At 43.8% G+C, this 20597-nt stretch overlaps 1 protein-coding gene across 2 annotated transcripts in view; it reads left to right on the top strand.

Moving 5' to 3' along the window:
* Nucleotides 1-6026, top strand: part of RIC8B (RIC8 guanine nucleotide exchange factor B) — a 37460-nt gene extending 31434 nt beyond the window's left edge. For both annotated transcript variants that reach the window (XM_005150422.4, XM_031050130.2), the window contains exon 10: nucleotides 4949-6026. In XM_005150422.4, coding sequence (XP_005150479.1) covers nucleotides 4949-5060 — 112 coding nt within the window. In that variant the 3' untranslated portion in view covers nucleotides 5061-6026. The remainder of the gene's footprint in view (nucleotides 1-4948) is intronic.
* The last annotated feature ends 14571 nt before the right edge of the window (nucleotides 6027-20597 follow it).

Genomic DNA, 20597 nt, shown 5'->3' with positions numbered 1-20597 from the left:
TATGCATAAATACACACACTATGTACGTGTATGTATCTTCATGGATATGGTATTCCCACTGCCACCTACTGGGCTGAAGCAATCTATTTTCTGCCCTATAGATGTACTGGAAACGTCCAGTTTCTGGGTAGTGAACTGTCTCCTGAGGCTATACCTGCTGGTTTCTGGTGCTTTCCTTGCCACTTTGTATCTCACCTTAAGTAGAACCTTAACTATATACTACTTAAGGTACTATTGCTCACCTTAGCACATCCTCAGCTAACCCAAGTTGTCAAAAGTTCAGTTGAGGTATCTCAGTGCTGAATGGGCAAAGTTGCTGAGGCAGGCAGAGCTGAGACCATTTATATCATGTAAGGATCAGCTAACTTCAGTATGGTACTGAAGTGATGCCCTTCGCAATCAAATCCAAAAGTCTGTTATTTAGCAGATAGTTGTTCCAAACTTCTGAAGCTAGCTTTGTAATCAGTCCTGATCTTTTCAGCTGTTTATTTCCCTCTCTGTGTTTCCACTTTGAAAACCAGGAGGAAGCTTGTATGGAGTTCAGAGCTTTCAGTCATGTCTTCACTAGTGAAAGAATGCCATGTTTTACACAGTTTTAGGACTAGGTTATAGTTAGGAAAAACCTAGGCTGATACCTGCTTCTTCTCCTACTTCGTCTTTTGATGGCCTAGGTATTTGTGTCTTCATACACTTCAGTTTCACTGGATAGCATTTGTTTGAGGAAGGATGTATGGAGTTCATCCTTCTCATACAGAGAGAACTTGTAAAAACTGTCTTTCATCCTGCCAAGGACTTGCAAAGCAGGAAGTTCCTGCAGGAACAGAGAGGTAATTGATAAATATATGTGTTATTCTATGAAATCTGAGCTCAGCCTAGCTCATAGTTGAAGCCCAGAGAGAAGGAAATGCATTGGAAATGAACCTCAAATGCACTACAGAATGATTCATAACAGTGCACTTTGAAATGAGTACAGTGAACTGAGAAACAGGCTTTTGAGCATCACCAAAGAAGATACAAATGCATGTCAGTGACTCAGACTTCTGCATTACATTGTCATGCAAAATGTGTAACATGTCATGCAAAAGACCCCCACAAAAACCACAGACCAGTACTTGTGCATATGGATGTCTTATCTATTATATCTGGTGTTCAGTGTCTCTCTAGATGACTCAACAGGGTAGCATATAAACTTTGTGTCAGGTTCTGTAGTGCAGCATGTAGCAGGATGTAAAAGAGAAGTAGCTGAGAAAGAAATGTGTCTTTGAAATTGACAAATGGTGAGATAGGACTTGGTAACAATATTTACAAATATATTGTAAGGATCCCTACATGAGGAGAGGGAAGTCCCCACATAGGGGACTTTGGACCATGTTTGTCTGTCTCTTTCCTTTTTCTTGAGCTGTTTCTTTATCCTTTAGTAGTGCTTATAATTTATTTATTACCAGTAATAAACTGTAAGTGACTAGTTAATGACCTGATTCTATGACTTTGGGCTACAGTGTTAAATGTTGCAACCTAAGAATATATGGTATGGTTTTTAAAACAAAAATCTAGGATGCTCTAAGTTTAGAAGGCAGGCAAAGGTGATTTTGTTCTTTGTAGCTATGTTTTTACTTTTAGGACTTAAAAAATACGAGTAAGGACTTACCAGGGTATTCTAAAATACAAGTGTAATAGACCACTGTTGAGGCTTGAACTTGAGTAAGTGACACTGAAGAACTGTTGCAAGTTTGCAGATTTCAAAAGACAATTGGTTTGTATTAAGGTGTTTGAAAGCCAAAAAGGCCTTAGATGTTATAGGGAGGTTTTCCTGTGAAGAAAGTCTTTGCTGTCAGATGCAACTTCAAAGCCTAGGCTCTTCAGTATAGTCATTACAAACCTTCCCTGGCCCCCAGCTTCCCACTCAGGCCTCCTTAGCCAAACCACAGCCATTTCTCCAGGTCCAGTTTTTCATGTATTAAAATGCCACAGGCAGTGGGATTTGTGAGCTTATAACCATAGTATCTGATTGCCACAACTGTGCAAATAGCCAGCGTTTATCTTGCTAGTCTCTGCGCTTCCTGAGAAAAAAAGACTCTTGGAGACTTAATTTAACTGCTGCTTGACTGTACCATATCCAGTATATGCATGCAATTCATGGAATGATAGAATAGTTAGGGTTGGAAAGGATGTGCAGATCATCTAGTTCCAGCACCCCTGCTATGGGCAAGAACACCTCACACTAGACCTTGTCACCCAGGACTCTGTTGTGGCCTTTCTTGCTGTTCCAGTGGTTGTGTTAAGGTTAGCTTGCCAGCTGTCTACAAACAATTTCTGTCCCCTTTTTCAGACAAGGTAGTAGTGCAGACCAGGCAGAGAGCTGGTGAAATGCCTTTGCTTCATAGAATCATAGAATAGTTAGGGTTGCAAAGGACCTTAAGATCATCTAGTTTCAACCCCCTGCCATGGGCAGGGACACCTCACACTAAACCATGCCACCCAAGGCTTTGTCCAACCTGGCCTTGAACGCCACCAGGGATGGAGCATTCACAGCCTCCCTGGGCAACCCATTCCAGTGCCTCACCACCCTAACAGTAAAGAATTTCTTCCTTATATCCAATCTAAACTTCCCCTGTTTAAGCTTGAACCCCTTGTCCTGTCACTACAGTCTCTAATGAAGAGCCCACCTCCAGCATCCCTGTAGGCCCCCTTCAGATACTGTAAGGCTGCTATGAGGTCTCCACGCAGCCTTCTCTTCTCCAGGCTGAACAGACCCAACTTTCTCAGCTTGTCTTGATACAGGAGATGCTCCAGTTCCCTGATCATCCTTGTGGCCTCCTCTGGACTTGTTCCAACAGTTCCATGTCCTTTTTACGTTGAGGACACCAGAACTGCACACAATACTGCAAGTGAGGTCTCACGAGAGCAGAGTAGAGGGGCAGGATCACCTCCTTCGACCTACTGGTCACGCTCCTTTTGATGCAGCCCAGGATACGGTTGGCTTTCTGGGCTGTGAGTGCACACTGGAGCTGGCTCATGTTCATTTTCTCATTGACCAACACCCCCAAGTCCTTCTCTGCAGGGCTGCTCTGAATTTCCTTTTTGCCCAACCTGTAGCTGTGCCTGGGATTGCTCTGACCCAGGTGCAGGACCTTGCACTTGTCATGGTTAAACTTCATGACGTTGGCATCAGCCCACCTCACAAGTGTGTCAAGGTCCCTCTGAATGGCATTCCTTCCCTCTAGCGTATCAACAGAACCACACAGCTTGGTGTCATCGGCAAACTTGCTGAGGGCACACTCAATCCCACTGTCCATGTCAGCGACAAAGATGTTGAACAAGACTGGTCCCAACACCGATCCCTGAGGGACACCACTCGTTACTGGTCTGCAGCCAGACATTGAACCGTTGACCCCAACTCTTTGAGTGCGACCATCCAGCCAGTTCTTTATCCACCGAGTGGTCCACCTATCAAATTGATGTCTCTCCAATTTAGAGACAAAGATGTCATGAGGGACAGTGTTGAAGGCTTTACACAAGTCCAGGTAGATGACATCAGCTGCTCCACTCCTGTCTGTCAGTTCCGTAGTACCATCATAGAAGGCCACCAAATTGGTCAGGCAGGATTTTCCCCTAGTAAAGCCATGCTGGCTGTCACCAAGCACATTTCTCTTTTTCATGTGCCCTAGCATGCCTTCCAGGAGAATCTGCTCCAAGATTTTGCCAAGCACAGAGATGAGACTGACTGGTCTGTAATTCCCCAGGTCATCCATTTTCCCCTTCTTGAAAATGGGGGTTATATTTCCCTTTTTCCAGTCATCAGGAACTTCACCTGACTGCCATGATTTTTAAAATATCATGGCCAGTGGCTTTGCAACTTCATTCGCCAGCTCCTTCAGGACCCGCGGATGGATTTCATCAGGGCCCATGGACTTGTGTATGTTCAGGTTTTTAAGATGGTCTTGAATCAGATCCTCTCCTACAGTGGGCCCAGGGTCTTCATTCTCTTCCCCACTGAGCAATGGGGTTCTATGGTCCGTGGCTCGGGAGCATGGTATATGTGTGTTAAGCTGGTAGTTTTAGTGGGCTGCCTTTCAAGCAAGGGGTACATTGACATCAAACCTCTGCTCCTTTATTTAAGGTGACTCCTGAATATTTAGAGGTATTCTTTTTTTTTAAGCAGGAAATCAAAATGTTATCTTTGCCCTTACAGCTTTTGCCATAATCCACATATAAATGAGGTGATAAAAAGTAAGGATTAAATAAATCTTTGCTAATACTTTTTGATTGGCTTAATCAATAATTAATCATGTCTTAGATGAGGCTGTAGCTTGTGGAGTAGATATAATTGGATTAGCTGCTGAGAGGCCTTTGGAGCTTTGAAGAGATTAAAATGGCTGTCAATCCTGTAATTAAACTGCCACAAACAAAAGGAATAGTATTAGAATCAGTCAGCTTTTTTTTAAGTGAATCAACAAGTACTTACCCTTAATAGTGGTGTAGGCAAAGTCTGTTCTCGTAACTGATTTATTTCCTTCAACAGGGTGAATATGTATCAAATCATTGGTTTAATTGCCTGGACACATACGGGCCAGAATGGCAGGTGAGATTTTAGGAAGAAATGGCTGTCAGGGAACTCTCAGAAGACAAGCTAGTTTGTGTATCTAAAACAGGGAACCTGCTCCGTGTCTTGAGCCTATTAGGCACTGACTTTTCATGGTGTCTTTAATTGGCTAAGTAGGTTTGGCCTACATGAATGAAGTCTTTATCTATCCTGCTCTTCCCCTCCCACCTATTTTGGAAGGTTTTTTGTTCCTCTTTCTTCAAAACAGAGGGCTTTAGCAGAAATAACTTCCTTTTAAAGGCCCATTATGCACTAAAGCATATACTGTATGTGACTGCATTATACACATGTGAATTGATATGTGTGCATATGCTAATATATATTCTTCTTTTAAATCTCTTCCAGAGATGAGCTTATAAAACCAATGGGAGTGCGGCCGGATGGTACAATGGCTCCTTTGGAAGAAGCAGTCAGCCAGTACCATACCAACAAGCAAGACAGTTCAGATTCAGACTAAAGCATCACCTGCTTCGCTCTCAATTCTCCTCTAATCCACACATTTCCTTAAAGCCACAACATCATTTATCTAGGCATTTTGTCCTCACATTAGCCAGCATTACTTTAACTCTTTTATTATTGGGATATTTAAATATGGTATAATGCCTGAATTTTTATTATGTATGTTTAAAGAACATACCAATGTATTAGTTTATGGACTTTACTAATTTAAAACTAAACATATTTCAAAGGGATAAAAAGTGAAAGCGTACAATGTGAAATAAAATACAGACATTTCAGTTTTCCAGAATCCTGTTTTCTGAACTCTGTAGCTTTTCCCATTCTTGATATTTTATTTTTTTTGTATTGTCTTGCCAGTCTTCCCCTTTATATAATTGTAATGAAAGAAGCGTGTTTGTTGAATGGCATTAGAAGCAGAGGGTGTTCCAACTTGGAAGCCTGACTGACCCTGTGAAGTTGCTTTAACTGATTTTTTTAAATGCCACTGGATTTCTTACTGCTACACACTTCTGTGGTTAAGCTGCTGCTTAGGATTTTGCCAACGTTGTCAGTCACTGACTGCTGCTAAAATTACCTTTAAATTGGGAACAAGATGATGTATGGTGTTTGTTCTACCTCCTCTGCCCTGTTATGACCACACGAATATACTCCGTCCCTGTCTTCAGTTAAGTCTTCAGTTAAAAACATCCCTATTCAAAGCAGCATTCAAGTGTGTACACTTAAATGTTGCCATGAATGGGAGTGGAGTAAAGTGAAGTGCATGTGCGAGTGTTTTACTGAACTAGGGCCTACTTTTGGAGATAAACGGGAATGCCTCACTTGAAGTCAAACTAATCAACAAATATTTCCTTTTAGGGAGAACTTAGGAAGCGATGGGATGGAGAATGGGAAGGAGAAGAAAGTGTCTTCTTCTTTCGACTCTGTACTCTTTTAAAACAAAGATTAAAGTTTTAGACATGCTGCACCACTGTTGTTGCCTCTTTGCCTGCTTGGTTTCTTCCTCTGTGTATTAATGAATGAAGTGTTCTTAACAGCATGAATTACATGAAGAATAATCCATGTCTAGTTTGTAATTCATGGCTTTCTTGGTTTGGGGTTTTTTTATTAGAAGCAGACACATGCCATTCCTTCTGAACCTTTCAGAGGTTGGTGGTTTGTCTTTGCTTCCTATGACTTGACTGGTTCGCTGAACTAAAGGAGTTGGTGTTTAAAGACCTTGTGAAGGGAGGACATGGTGTGAAATCATGCTCTTGTTTCCCGTGTGAGGAGCTTCTTTCACAGATCTCCTTAGTCTCCTGAAAAGACTTAAAAAAAAACAATATAGAACTGTCCTCTCAAAACTCAGGTTTGTTTTCCCAAAGGATGCTGTCCAGCTCTAGTAGTGACAGGGTTTTTTTGGGTGGGGGAGGTGGACAAAAAAATACTCAAAGAAACCCTAGGGAAACTTAGGGACATTGATTGTAAACATTTCTGTATGCTGGATGTCAGAAATGTAATCCCGGGTTTAGCATCATCCACTGAGGACTTGGAGCCCAGTAGAGGCAAGCATTAAGTGCACTGCAGGTGCAAAGACTTTATGAACCCTCCCTTAGGAGCAAAACTTCACTAGCTCTGTCAATGAGTGTTGTCTTGGCATCAGCTGAGGCCATTTCTTGGAGCTGGAAAAGCAATTCTATATAGCAATGCTATAAAGAGACATGTACAGGGCACGAAAAAGAGCAAAATCTCCATTTGTTGCTTCATGAGTTGTAGAATATACTTCTACAGTTAGCTGGCTAAAGAGATTAATAGAACAATCATGGCTCCAGGGATTTCATTACAGATGGTATAGCATGAGGCTTTTGTGGTCTGGCTCCTGGCAATTGCAACAAGGCAACAATAGTTGCAATAAACAGTTTTTCTGTTTAGTTTATCTTGGAAATTACATGCTGGTAGTAGGTTTTACAGACATGGGATGCTGCTTCAATTACAAAGACCAAGTGTAGGAGTTTCTGCCTGAATGCCCTAGCTCAAGAGTGATTTTCATAGTTGGGTTGCCTGTAATGCAGGTTGATCTATTAAATTAATAACTTCTACTAGTGCAGCATCCCTAAGCATCCCTTGCTCCAAAATGAGTTTGTGGAAGGGGTGCTGCAAGATTTTTGCTTCGTCTTTGAAACATAGCATAGGTCCATCCTTAGCTGGAGATCTGAGAGAATCCTGGGATGTAGTTCCTCCAACACAGCAGAGCTTCTGCTTCCTTGTGTGGTGTTTGCTCTTCAAAGTAACCATGTGTTTGTTGAGATGGATGGGAGTCTGGAGAAAAGTAAAATGAGTATTTGGTGGTTTAACAAAAAAAAAAAAAAAAAAGATCTTCCTTAAAGTCTTTGCTGAGAAATTACGATTTGCTCCTGTATTTATTTTCAAAGATGAACCTCCAAAAGTGGAGGCAACTGAACCCTATTTAAACCAGCAAATGGGGCAGTGAGCCCAGTCAGATTTGGGAATGCTTTCTCTTTCCTCCCCAGCAGAATACAGAGGTGCCACATCTGCATTTGAAGTTCCTGTCTGAGGAGACCGTAAGAATCTGCGCAACTTGCAATATTTGGATGCCAGGCAGTCTCAAACCTGGAGAGCAATGAAAGGTTTGCTGCCTCTGCTCTGTATGGGCTATTCTGTATTATGTGAAATACTTATATTTGATTATATAAATTTATGTTTCCATTTTCCCTCCAAAACACTCAAGTGCAGTTGACTAACAAGATGCTGTAATCAGAAAAAGGAACTCTTCTGAGTAAAATGTCAAGAGGTTTACTGGTGGGTTCCTGAGATGTGTACCTTTCATTCTTTAAGAGCCTTTCACAGTCAGTCCCACATATATAAACTTGTGTTTCAGGCTTTGTTTTGGCAACAGCAGTCTGAAGTACCACAGTTCTCATTATAGCTCATCAGTGATTTGGAAGCTTTGCTTTTTTTGGTTTCCCTTTACAGTCAGGAAACAAAGGATGATGGGGAATTGCTGAAATTTGTCAGGTTACTTTGTTCTTTTGCGAGATAATGCAGACGCATTTGTTTAAATGTTCATGAGCATGTCCTGGCAGGTATTCTCAAATGGTAAGTGAAACTTCATGTGCTCCAGAAGTGATTTTCAGGAAAAAGGGATGTTTACAGTCTGTTACAAATGTTGTCATGAGAAAATCAGCTTAACTTTAAAGAAATCTGCCAAAGAGAAAAACATTAGCTTCGATGTTCTGAATAAACAATGTTGCTGTATGTGAGTGTGGCCAAGAGCTTTCACCCTCTATCTAGAGTTTTTCCAAGTACCTGGAAGTCTGCAATGGCTTAAAAAAACCCCAACCAATTTCAGGTTAAAAAGAGAGAGAAAGAAAGTAGGTTATAATATATTTCCCTTATAGCTCTTCAAGCAATAATTTTCTTCTACTTGAGTGAAAAACTAGTTGTTGAAGGTGGCTTTAAGGAAGGGAATATTACAATGAAGCTGTCGTATTAGTTGGTTGCCAAGCGCCCTAGGTCCAAAAGAGGAAAGTAAACCCCAAAGTATACAAGATCTCAAATCTCCTGAAGGAGCATTCCACAACATTGTACTTCACCTTATTACCACAAACCAGCTAATAAAGTCCTGTGCTTTATTAAGGCTGGCTGTAAAAAGACTGTTCCACTGTTCAAACAGTTGAGAGCCAGACTTTGCTGGTCTTTGATGAGCAGAAAGTTAAAACAGCTGCCCTGGTCAGATTCTTTTCTGCTCAAGCATGCAAAAGTGATGATTTAGTGGCAGTGCAAAGATGCAGCTCACTTTCAGACAGCAAAATTAAAAAGTATTATTTAATCCTGCAAATTCAAGTCTTTAACATCTTAAGTTACTTGGATGGCTCTGGCTCTTATGAAAAGCTATAGGCAACATTTCCTGTTTTTTTCATGTAAAAGTTTTTGCTCATCCTGAAGCTGGTTCTCTCCAAAATGCATGTTCTCACTCTGGTGGTGCAATATTTAGACCAGGAATTTTGGGGGGAAGTGATGTCCTTTTAGCTTTGCCATATGTCCCTCGGCTGGCTATGCCTGGGAAGGTGGAAGTATCTCTCAGTGCTGGCTGAAGAGCAGGCAGAAGAGCCTGGAAGGGTATGCTGTACCTCCTTCCTGACCTCTGCTGCTAGTCAGCTGCCTGGGGATGACCTAAGGGCAGCAGAGGCCCTGCCTGATGGAGGTGGGACCTAGGCAGCTACCCTGCCAGTCTCCCTAATGCCTGTGGGTAACAGGGGCAGGCTCAAGGCTACAGGGTGGCCAGGAAGATAGGAGAGACCCATGTGGCTGTTTGGCATGGAAAATGGTGGTAATTGCCTGCTTGCATTAAAGCTGAGTGTTTTTCAGGGCTCCTCCTCTCAGCACCAACAACACTGTCTGCAGGTGAGTCCAGTTAATCCTCTACTTTTACCTGTTACTTGGCTCCGTGGAAGGCTGTGCCTTTTTTAGGGTGTTGCCTTTGTTTGCAAGGATCAGTAATACTTTGGGTTCCTTTTTTGGAGGTGTGCCATACTTCCATAACTTGCTTTCCTTCTTGAGAGTGAACACCTTTTCCTCTGTGTAAGTGAGGATGAGAAAGAGGGGGTCCCACAAGAAGGGACCAAACTCATTTGTTTGGAAGTAGAAGCAGCTACCTCTCCTGTCTATGCAGCTGGAGCCACTTTCAATTCCACCATAAAACACTTCTGAGGACCAGGCTGTTCCATCTCAGTGTCCTCTGGCCAGGCTTGAGAGCAGTAGATGCAGTCTGACAGATAGGGAAAGAAAATCACCCCAAAGCTGCCCATTGCCACAACTTGTCCAACAGCAGCATCTGACAGTACGTGGTCAGCAACCTCTCCTGGCTGGGAGCTGCAGGGTCCAATAGGATCAAATAAGCTCCTTGAGCATCCCGGCTTTCTCTTAAAGCAGCATGAGCACAGATTACTGAACTGCTGATGTGCCTGGGAATCGATCCCTCCGACAGCATGCCAATCTCTGTGGGGTACCCAGGCAGGCTTTTAGAGGTTGGTGGGGAAGGAATTATTCAGACCACCCATCTTTGCTGGCTAAATTATCCGGGTAGTCTCTTCAAACTCCTTCTCCAGTCACGGATGAGAGGGAGGACAATTCAGAGTAAGGCTAATTTGGGTGCACTGAATGACCCTCTGCAGGAGCTTTGCTTTCCTTCCCTCGACTTACAGAGGGAGCCTGGGGAGACCAGCTGGTTACATTTAACTGCTAAATTGGTTGCCAAAAGATGGGTGGTGAGAGTTTCTTCCCGTTTCCCCTTTGCCATGGACCACACTCGTCCCAGAGCAGGATGCTTGCTTCCTCTCTCCTACAAATTCAGACAGCTCAATGCAATAGAGGACAGGCCTGCAGGAACCATGACAAGACAAATCACAACAGTTGGTAGGTGCTGTGCAATATTGTGCGTGCTATTGCATAGACTAGATCCCTTAAAGCACCTTTGCTTTTGGAGCCTGTTTAACAACTTGCCTTAGTATAAGCCAAGTTTTACATGTGTTTTGAAATTTAAAAAGCAAAGTGCAAACTCAAGCAAAAACTGTAATTGGGGAGGTACAGATAAGAGGAAGAAAAGACTTTAGAGTTCTCCCCAGATGTTACAAATGGAGAGGAAGGTGAAGCCATCCAAAATAAACCCTGCTGAGATTGCCCCTTCCTCTGTGTCTGATAAACCCATTACAAATTAAAACAAAAGCAGGCTTTGGGGCATCTGTAAGCCCTCTTTTACCTTTTAGAGCTCACAACAGATTTTGACTGTGGGTGTCAGTCCTCATCTACTCAAAAAGATCAATTCTTCCTTCTGGAAGTTCGAAATGCAGGATTCTGCCATATATGAAAGACAGCAAGTGTAAGAATCCAAACCTGAATCCACCAGGATTCTAAGGCTTCAGGGTTATTTTATGTGCAAGAAGGGATCTTGCCTGGTAAATCACAGTGCTGCAGCACATCACACTTCCAAAGGCATTTGAAAAAACAGGAGTTTACTTTTTTCCCCCCTTTTTGAGAAGCGAGTTGTGCCTGCCTGGATCCCCTCCTGTTTGCTCAGTCCCTGAATGCTCATAACACCCTGTTGGGGAGGAATAATTCCCGGCCAAGTTGTAAAACACACTTATAAGTAGATGGGAAAAGCATGAACAGAGCTGCACAGAAAACAAAACTGCCAGGAACAAGATCTTGTTTTGCATGCTTCTCACTGTTGTAATTTTGCCCCAATTAGCATATTTTAAAGCCAAGCCTCTAACAAAAAAACACCCCCCCACAAAAAAAAAATCCTGCTATCTGCCTGAACCGTTCTCAAGCTTTGAACTTTTCCATCCTTTCTATTGATTATGGCCAAGTGACCCATATTTAAAAAGCATTTACACTAAAATTATAGCACTTTCTTTTGTGCTGCCACCTCGCCCAGTGAAAAGCGAAGATGTTTTAAAATTGTCACTTTTTGACAGAGGTAATGGCTGTAATATATTTAGTCTCTTCCCCCTTGTTGTGCTTAAAATGGCTATGCTAATAAAGGGCACAGCTGTCGATACTTTATGGCCTGCTGGGGGGAAGAGGGGGAATGAAGGCGAAAACCAGATTGACTGTGTGTCAACAAATGCAGCTGGGAAAGGAAAAAAGAAGCCCCTTGAAGGCCCCTGCAACTTGAAGTCCAAGATAAATGATGTCCCTATGCTTTAAAAAAAAAAAATGGAGGTTGGAATTCAATAAAGGGAAACTGAAAAGGAAACTGCTTAAAACTGAAAGCCCTTTCTCTGCCTCTAGACAGCTTACAAGAGAAATGAGCAAAACTGACCACAGAAAAGAGGGTGAGTGGCCAAGAAAGAAAACAAAAGCCTATCCTGGAAAATATATTGCGTCAATGCATTATCTGAAGTGCATTATGGCCAGCGGGCGGGGAGCATACAGTTTAATGGAGATCGCACAACCTCGACACACCGCTGCCTTTTGGGGCGCGGGCTGCTTTGTGCCCGGGGAGGGGAAAAGGGAGCTGTGATTATTCATAACAAATAAACAAGATGGCCAGTGGGGTGATCCCTGAGGAGCCAAGGCCCCTGCAGCTCCTGCCCTTCACAGTGGTGCCTGGTGTGCCCTGCTTCAAGGGGATTTTGCCACCTCTCTGGGTGGAATAAGGTGGTGCTTCTCCCCTTCCTGGGCACAGCAGCTATAGGAGGAAGCGCCATTATGTGTCCTGTGAGCTGCAGTGAGTCAGGCCCAGGTGGGCACATAATATGGCATGGACAGCCCTTCATGCCCACCTGTACTACCAACAAACAAAGCCACCAGAGCCTAATGGCTCTACACAAGCCCTGGGGTGGGTTAAGTGGTGGGAGCCATGTCCCAGTAGGCTACGGATGGCAGAGGGAGCAGGGCTGTTGCCATCAGGGAGCTCTGCAGGTAATGGAGGCTCATCCTCTCCAGAGATGGTACACCCCAAGGATGTAAGTGGTTGTTGTGACCGGGGTGGGTTTGTTACTCCTTAACTAGTGACCTGTCTTTTTTTGTGCATGGTAGGACCTAGGTCTATGCTTCAGACAGAAGTGAGCCCTCAAATGCCCAGGTGGGAGGTGGAAAACCCTCAGGCTGTCACAGCAAGGCCCTGCAGTAGATCCTGCCCTGCCAGCCATGGGGCACCCGGGCACACCATGGGACCCTTCCTGAAGCACAGTGAGAGGAACAACAGCGTTGTAAGAGGCATAGGGATGGGGAGTTTGAACGTCTGTAGTGAGGAAATGGCAATATTGGGTGCAAATCTTCAAGAATAAGTCATTTTTTCATTCCTTAGGTCACGACGCAGCTTGTTCATGTGGCGGCAAACCCATAAGTGAATAATGAGTGACCAGGAGCCATTTGTTCATTGTCATTTCTTGGACAACTATGGAAGATGAGGACAGATTTTCCCAGCCTAAGGCAAAGTGGCTTTGTGAGTATGTCAAGAGTACAGGAAAGGCTGCATCAGTGCCAGCTTAGCTCCTATATCTGAGAAACAGGATCCAGACATTCCTTCTACCTGTTTTGGGCCAGGAAAGAGGCTTCCTGGGAAATAAATGCTTGGCAGCAGGAGAAGCTAGGAGAGCTAGTCAGCCTGAGAATAACCTCTGCTTCAGGAGGGTGGAGAGGTGCAGTCTGGGGTGGGATGTCCTGCTCTTCTCTTCCAGCTTCCCACCTCTGTCATTCCACACTGCTTCTTCAAGGCCTTTTTTGCCCATTTGGTTGCTCCCATTCAAAAACATTTGGAAAAGGTAGTCAGATGAAGGAAAAAGGATGATCTGTTTTCTCATTTTCCCAATTCGTGTATGTGTGTGTTCTTTTCAATCTCTGCAAATTCGCTAAGAATGGGAGGAAGGAAAAATGAGTACCCAAAGACAAGGCAAAATTAGGAAAACAGCAAAAATCCTGAAATGAAATAAAACAGTCATGTCAATTTTCTACTAAAACAGCAAACATTAAAATGGCACAGAAAGTTCTCGTTTCCTTCTGTAATTGCTTGGAAGAGTTTTAGAAGACTGTAATTTTTACTATCCCTGCTAGATTTCACTTGGTAAAGCCCTTGCACCAGTAGAGGTCAATACCTCCCAGAGTTTGTATGTCTGTGGGATAAGTGGTTTGGCTTTGCTTTTCTCTAGAGGAGAGTGGAGTTTGGTGCGGCTTATGAGCAAAAGCTGAAGCTGAAAGGTAGCTGTGCCCAAGGACAGAAGAGTTAAGAGATCCCCTGCCTGCACTTCGGTATCTCTGATGCTGCCCTGTTTTGACTTTGAGAAGCAAACTTCCTTGCTTGTGGTGCTGACTCCCTGTGTGAGCCCCACTGCCTCTTTGTAGCCCCACTACAACTCTTTGTAGTTGACAGGTGAAAAGAAGTGGTGATAAGCAAGAGAAAAATACCTGAACTCTGAGTATGGGATACAACAGAGATGTCCACTGATGTGAGTTCATACAATTTTACAAAGGTTCTCTTGAAGCTTGGTTAAAATGGAAATGCACAGTGCAAGCTTAAGTAAGAAGTAACATTAGGAGAAAAAGTCATGCTAAAGTTGCTGCAGTGCATACAGCATGACTGTAAGTAGCTCAGCAGTATCTGAGCTGTAATTGCTGTTAGAGAACATTGTCCAAAGGAAAATGCCTAACAGGTTCCTGAAAGATCTGTGTCCCTGGGGCACTCAATGTCTATATCCAATTTGGAAAACAACCTAAAAGTGCTGGAAATAGCACAGAGGTGGTGTGTAATAGTCAAAGCCAATGAGTTTCGCAGAAGCTCCATAATCCCTGCACAGGGAATGTGGGAAAGTACTGTTAGCCATAAGGAGTTGATCCCCTCCACATAGTGCTGGTGAGACCATGACTGTGGCCAGCTTCAGTGCCCATAACCACGAATGTGCGGAGGCCTGAAAAACTCAGTGAGATTATTTACAATCATGCTGGTTAGCATACCCAGGGGAAGGTGAAGAGGAGGCTGTGTGGGAGCCAGAGCAGATGGTTTTTGTAATTTCCTTTTGCAGCCCACCACAGTTTTCCAGGGGAGCTGCAATCCTGGGATAGCGGCTGTTGAGCGCATAGACTTGCTTTGTTTAATTATCATTCGTTTAATGCGGGCCTGGAGACCCTAGGAATCAGCAAGAGCCAGAGGCTGACAACCACCAAATATCTCTGTAGGAAGAAGGTATGTAAAACTTTGATTTGTTTAGTGGAACTGAAAGAAAGACCTAGAATGATATTTTATGTACATAATTGGGCATTCGAGAAACAGACTGTGAGGTCTGGTGGGCTTGCTGTCACCTGAAGATCTTTGGTTGGTCAACTCACCTTCAAACCTGGACAGCCAGGCTGGTTGCTGCCACTGGTGTTTCATGTGCTACTGGTGGTCTGCAGGCCCTCAAAACATCTGTGCTTTTTACCAGTTACTTGTAATGCAGGTCTTAATGTCAAAGCCTTTTAGTGTCTCCCATAGTCCTTTTAGACAAAAAACTCCCAGCAAGCAACAGGACAATTTATGCCTCTCGTTTTTAATATTAATTTAAACTTCAGGCACCTTTGCATGTTTGGTGCTTGGTTTGTCAGTTTTAATGTTTAATGGGTTTTGCTTGGTTTTGTGTGCATGAGCAGAGGGGCTTTCTCAACAATTTATCTGATAATTTTTTCATGCTTTTAATAACCTGCTTTCTGATCACATCCTCACTGTTTATAGGTATATGTGTGTTTCCATCCATCCCTATGTCCCTTCTGGTAGCTTTTAAACCTGCTAGCCAGTCTAAAACGTATCTGTCAGCACAGTAAAAGTGTTAGAGGTATGGCACTCCCAATTGCTTAATGGAAATCTGTGCTCTATAAGAAAAGAGAGGTGCAAACCAGGCCCCCTCTGAGGGAAAGGCTGCAGTACATGCTTGCACTTTGCTGGAGGATTTGCCATGTAAATGCCACAGCTCAGCTAGCTCCCAGGTCCCCATGAAATGCACATCTGCAGGAGGCCAGATGTTAACCCTTCCAACACACCACGGCAGTTCTGCCATACTGCCTCCCTGATCCTTTTCTTCTCCCTTCCCCTTCTCTCCCACAGGCAGCTCCTGGCTATACCTTCCCAGCTGATGTTTAGAGGTGAGCTTAGGAATGCTTAGAGGGCATTTAGGGGATGTGTTAGAGCTCAGACCTGCATTGAAGGTAAGCATCCTTTTGCTTCTCCACTGCAGAGAGCAACTTATCCCAGCTGTGAGACCCAACTCGGAAGGCATCAGTCACTCTCCAGGGGTGCTTGTCTCTCCACTGACTCCAGAGCAACCTGCAGCGGATCAGACACCTATTTTTCAGACAATTAAATTCTTGAGTTTCATTTTAATACTGCCTTTAATTCAGGTAGTTAACTCCTGATACCTGCTCTCAGCAGATATGTTTTTCCAGGGGAATAAGCCTGTTTTACCTCCCTGCTACCCCTGAGCTCTCTGTTGAGGTGTGAGATGCTACAGCCAAAGAGCCCACAGTTGACTGTGCTACCCTTGCCCACACTGTGACTGCAGCCATCGTATGTTTCTGACTGGGAAGGTGGCTTCCACACAGCTGAGCAACACGCACACCCACATGTGCGTGCCCACATGTATTTTTAGCTCTGCTGCCAACACTATAGAGTGAGTTAGGAGGTGGCTGAAAGAGGTGGATTTGGTCCAGGCTTTTGTCTTTACGACAAACCCAGGCTGTGTTCAGCACTGGGCAGGCTCTTCAGCCCTCAGCATGCCCTTAGGTGGGTACACAGCAGCTGCTGGAGTAATTTGCAGTGCAAGTAACTGCAGAGCAAATCTCCAAATTACCTTCTGCTTGCAGACCCCTGTACTACTCCAAATGAATCTGAGCACATTTGCAGGAGAGGATGTTGTAGTACAGGATCCTGGCACTGTAAAAGGAAAGTCAGAAAGCCAGATGGATCCTGACAGGAGGGAGAGCCTTTGGTGGGTTTTCTGATGCTCAGAAATCTTCCTAGCAACTCCTGTGTGATGAATGCTTTGTGGAGAAACTCTATAAAAATACCAGAAGTATAAGTTATGCAAGAAGATGTTTGGGATGACAAAGGAGACCTTGCAAATAGGGATGTGAGGCATTTGCATGTAAAAAAAAAAAAAACACCAAAATTTGAAAATTTGCAGCTTCTTTCAGCTGCAACCTAAACTTTGTGCTGAGTTAAATCTCCCCAGCCCTGGGCTGATCCCTGTAGCCCCTCCAGGGTTTTCAATGCATCCAACAATGAAAGTGAAATCCAATCCCATCCAATTAGAGGAAAATGAATGGCTCATCTACAATAAATGGGCTCTGAATAACAATAAGCCAACAAGAGAGCAATGAACTGGAGACAGAGTACAATCTTCCTGAATGTTAATCGGCAACTAACTCCACAAGCTTCTTAGAGGTGGAAAGAATTGAAGGAAAATAGATTAGGGAAGCTTTAGAGCACATTGCCTTTTAACTGCTTAGGCCTCACATTTTTACCTAAATACAAGAATGTTTCTAATGCTGCCTTTTGCAGGGCGAGGGGGGGCAGGGTATGTGTGTGATGGGGGTGTTTGTTCTCAAATGTTTTCAGTTTATAAGTTGACATGGTATGTCCTACTGTATGCTCTCTACTATGATTTCATGGGTTTATTTATTCAAAAATCCCTTTTAAAAATTACAAAGTAAAAGGTCATGAGCCTTGGAAAATATTTTCTGTAGATCTGAGGATTTGGGGGATGAGGCTGAATGAGTCCAGAAGTCAGCCTGAGACTGAAGAGGAGCTGGAGAGGATAGGATAAGAGAAAGGATAAGAAAAACTGCATTTCAGCAGCTGAAGCACTGTCTACGCCCAGCAGATTCTCCTGATGCTGCCCACTCCTTGGTCTCACATAGACACCTTTCCATGCTCTCAAGCCTGATACCACCCAAAATATCCATAGAGCAGCGCAGCTGCTTCTTTCCCCTGCTCTCAGCACCACAGGTAATTTTTGTGAAGCCAGGGGAGATTCCTGACCCATCACTAACAGGAGCCCCAACAGCCATGCAGACTCCATATTCAAGGCAACTGGGTGTCACCGAAGTCAGCTGTGTTGCCCATTCTCTCTATTCACCCTATTAATTTCCTAATTATGTTTTTTCCCCTCCAGCCAGGCAGAGAGGTTATTCAGCTGTAACCAGCACTGCCATCCCCTCCTGCCTATCTTCACTCACAGGAGCCCAGCTCAAAGGCCATGGAGTCCCACTGGCCAGCGTGGGCATCTGATAAGCCTGCATTAGGTAAGAGCACATTAACTTCACCACAGCCTGGGCACCTGCTCTGGCCATGGTGATGGAGAGTGAAGAAATATGTCCGTCCTCTGGGAAGAGAAGTGCTCCTGCACTGGTGATATGCAGTCATGGTGCCATGGCAAAAGAGAGCCTGTGGCAAGTTCCAGCAGCCTCACAGTGCTCTTTGCTGTGGAGAGCTTGCACCTTCCTGGTTATCAGTGAAAATGTTGGTTTTGAGAATCCTAGTATCTTTAACAACATATATAATGTTGTTTTATACATATACACACATACATATATACATACATATATACACACACAAGTTATCCCTGCTCACTCCTGAAGGAATCTGTCAGGAAATTTCTAGCAGAAATCATGAAAGTAAAAGACATTCAGAAAGTAATGGTGTGAGGGGAAGGTGCCATCACTGGCTTTGAAAAAGCCCTGGAAATGTGACACATGGCAACACATGCTGTGATGTCCAGATATGCAAAGAAGCTGAGATGATGTGTTCCCATACACACCAAGGGGGTCTAATGCCTGTGAGAGTGCTTTTTGTGAGCAATTTGGAGCCTGCCTATGCACATTCTTCATTATGGCTCCCTGAGGACAGGGCCCGTTTGGGTGCTATTAAGCACCTGGGAGGGCTGCAGGGATGGCACATGTGGCTTTGCTTTTCTCTGTTGGAGCTGAGCACTCAGCTTTCACATTCAGCTTCTGCTGCCATGGCCCCTCTTTACCTGCAGAAGGAAAGGCATGTCTCCTGGCAAACCTGAAGGTCTGGATGAGGGCAGTGGGATGCAGTATGGTGGAAGTAGGTATGCTCCTAACAGTGGTGGTCCTGAGCAAAGTGTCTTCTACAGCTCACCTATGTAGATCATCAGGTATGCAACAGCTGCAGTGCAGGGGCCTTTAGAGAGTTAGGTGATCTCAAATACATAGAACAAGCAAAAAGAAAGGAATGGGGTAACTTTGAAGTCAAATGATAAAATTATTTTTATAATTTATTCTGACAGCAGGGTTATTGATGCAAATGTATTTCCTGTGTCGCATTCCTTATCATAAAGGTCTTCCAAATTTGTATCTTGTGGCCAAAAAAGCTGGCAAACGGGTCCATAGAAAACCAAAGTACTTTCTTTCTCTGTATGGCAAGATGGGAATGAAGAGCAGAGCCGTATCTCCCTTTCCTTCTCCTAATATGCTGTGCAAGCAAAGGGTTTCTTATTGTATTATTTCAGAGAAGAAAGAATTTGATAGGTGTATAGATAAGTAGTAAGTAATATACATGCAGAGCTAAAGGGAATTTGGAAGGGAGAATTATTCATTTGTTAAATAACAATTTGGTCTTGGAAGCATTAAAATAAATTTCCAAAGACCATTGTTTGTTTGAACAAAGAGGGGAAAGGAGCTGTTAGAAGCAGTTTACACAGTTCAAATATGAGGGGTTGCGTGCGTTAACAAGACCGGCGTTGGTGCTCAGCATGTAGCACAGAAAACACATTTGCTGTAGTGTGCTGGACACACTTTGGCCAGCACTTAAGAATGGCATCACACCCTGCCAAAATTTCTCATTGAGAGCAAGAAGTGCCAAGGGGAATTTCAAATTCCACAAATACATTTTTTCTTAGACTGTTGGAGCAGGACAAGGCAGTAATAGTGGCCCTTGTGTTTGACCATCTGGGGCAAAATACTGTTCAGTTCCTTTCCAGCAGCCTCAAGGCACCATCATCCTCCCCGTCATCTTCCCTCATTCCCTTAGACTAAAGGGAGGCATTTGCTGGAGCCTCACACCTTGTTTGGTTTCTTCACTTCGGTCATCACTAACTGCAACAGCGATTCTTTAATTAGTTGGGGATTTTCAACACAACAGATTTGCCCCTCAAGTCCTGAGAAGAGTTAGGAATGCCTTGCTCCCCAGATAAGGTGCAATATCACATTTAGCTCAGGCCCAAGCATCTTGAAAGTATTAAAAATCTTAGCACTTGAGCCTTATTATTGCAAGAACTACATGGTTTTGTGCTCTTTGTATTACAAAAAGGGCATGGCACCAACCGGTTAAATTGTTAATTTATAAAGTCATGTTCTGGTAACTTGATTTACCCAAAGCAGCACCATCTGTTCCTCATAGTTATGCTGTTGGAGACCACGGTACTGCTTACCTTATCTTAGCAATCTTGTAAGCTAAGGCTTACAAGTTGCTACTTATTGTGGAGGTTCGCAGTGAAGGTACTACATAGGTTAAGGTGAACAACTTTGATGAAAAAACAATTTTCTGTGAGAGTTTCAGCATTGATATTTTCATTTAGAAAACGAATATCCTGAGAAAGCAAATTCCCTTTTCATGGGTGCTCATCATATTTTCATTTTTTGGCAGAAAGGGGAACTCTGTGACCATAACACCTCCAAAGAACCGTAGTCTAAGGGCTGATGTTCCATTTCTTTTTGGTGCTGGACTACCTTTTCCATGAGGACACACACCAGGGGCTCCTAGGAGGCTCCTGTCCTGCTCTACACAGTGGGAAGCAGTAGATGCCCAACAGACGGATTACCTTCTCCCAGCCAGGAGGGCTTGCTCACCAGGAACAGTGCTCACACACCAGCCCTAAGGTAAGGTGGCTGCAGTTTGGAGACTTCGGGCTGTTTCATCCCTCTCCCTCATCCCAGCTCCCAGTCTCCCTTGTGCCTTCTAAGTGGCAGCCTGGCCTGCAGCAAGCTGGCTGAGATGTTAGCAGAAAAGCATTTCAAGAACTTGCTTAAAGCAAAAAGCTAAGGC

This window comes from Melopsittacus undulatus, chromosome 5, assembly GCF_012275295.1.
Source record: "Melopsittacus undulatus isolate bMelUnd1 chromosome 5, bMelUnd1.mat.Z, whole genome shotgun sequence".
Taxonomy (NCBI): Eukaryota; Metazoa; Chordata; class Aves; order Psittaciformes; family Psittaculidae; genus Melopsittacus; species Melopsittacus undulatus.
Note: the sequence above shows the minus strand (reverse complement) of the source record. Positions and strands in the feature narration are given on the sequence as shown.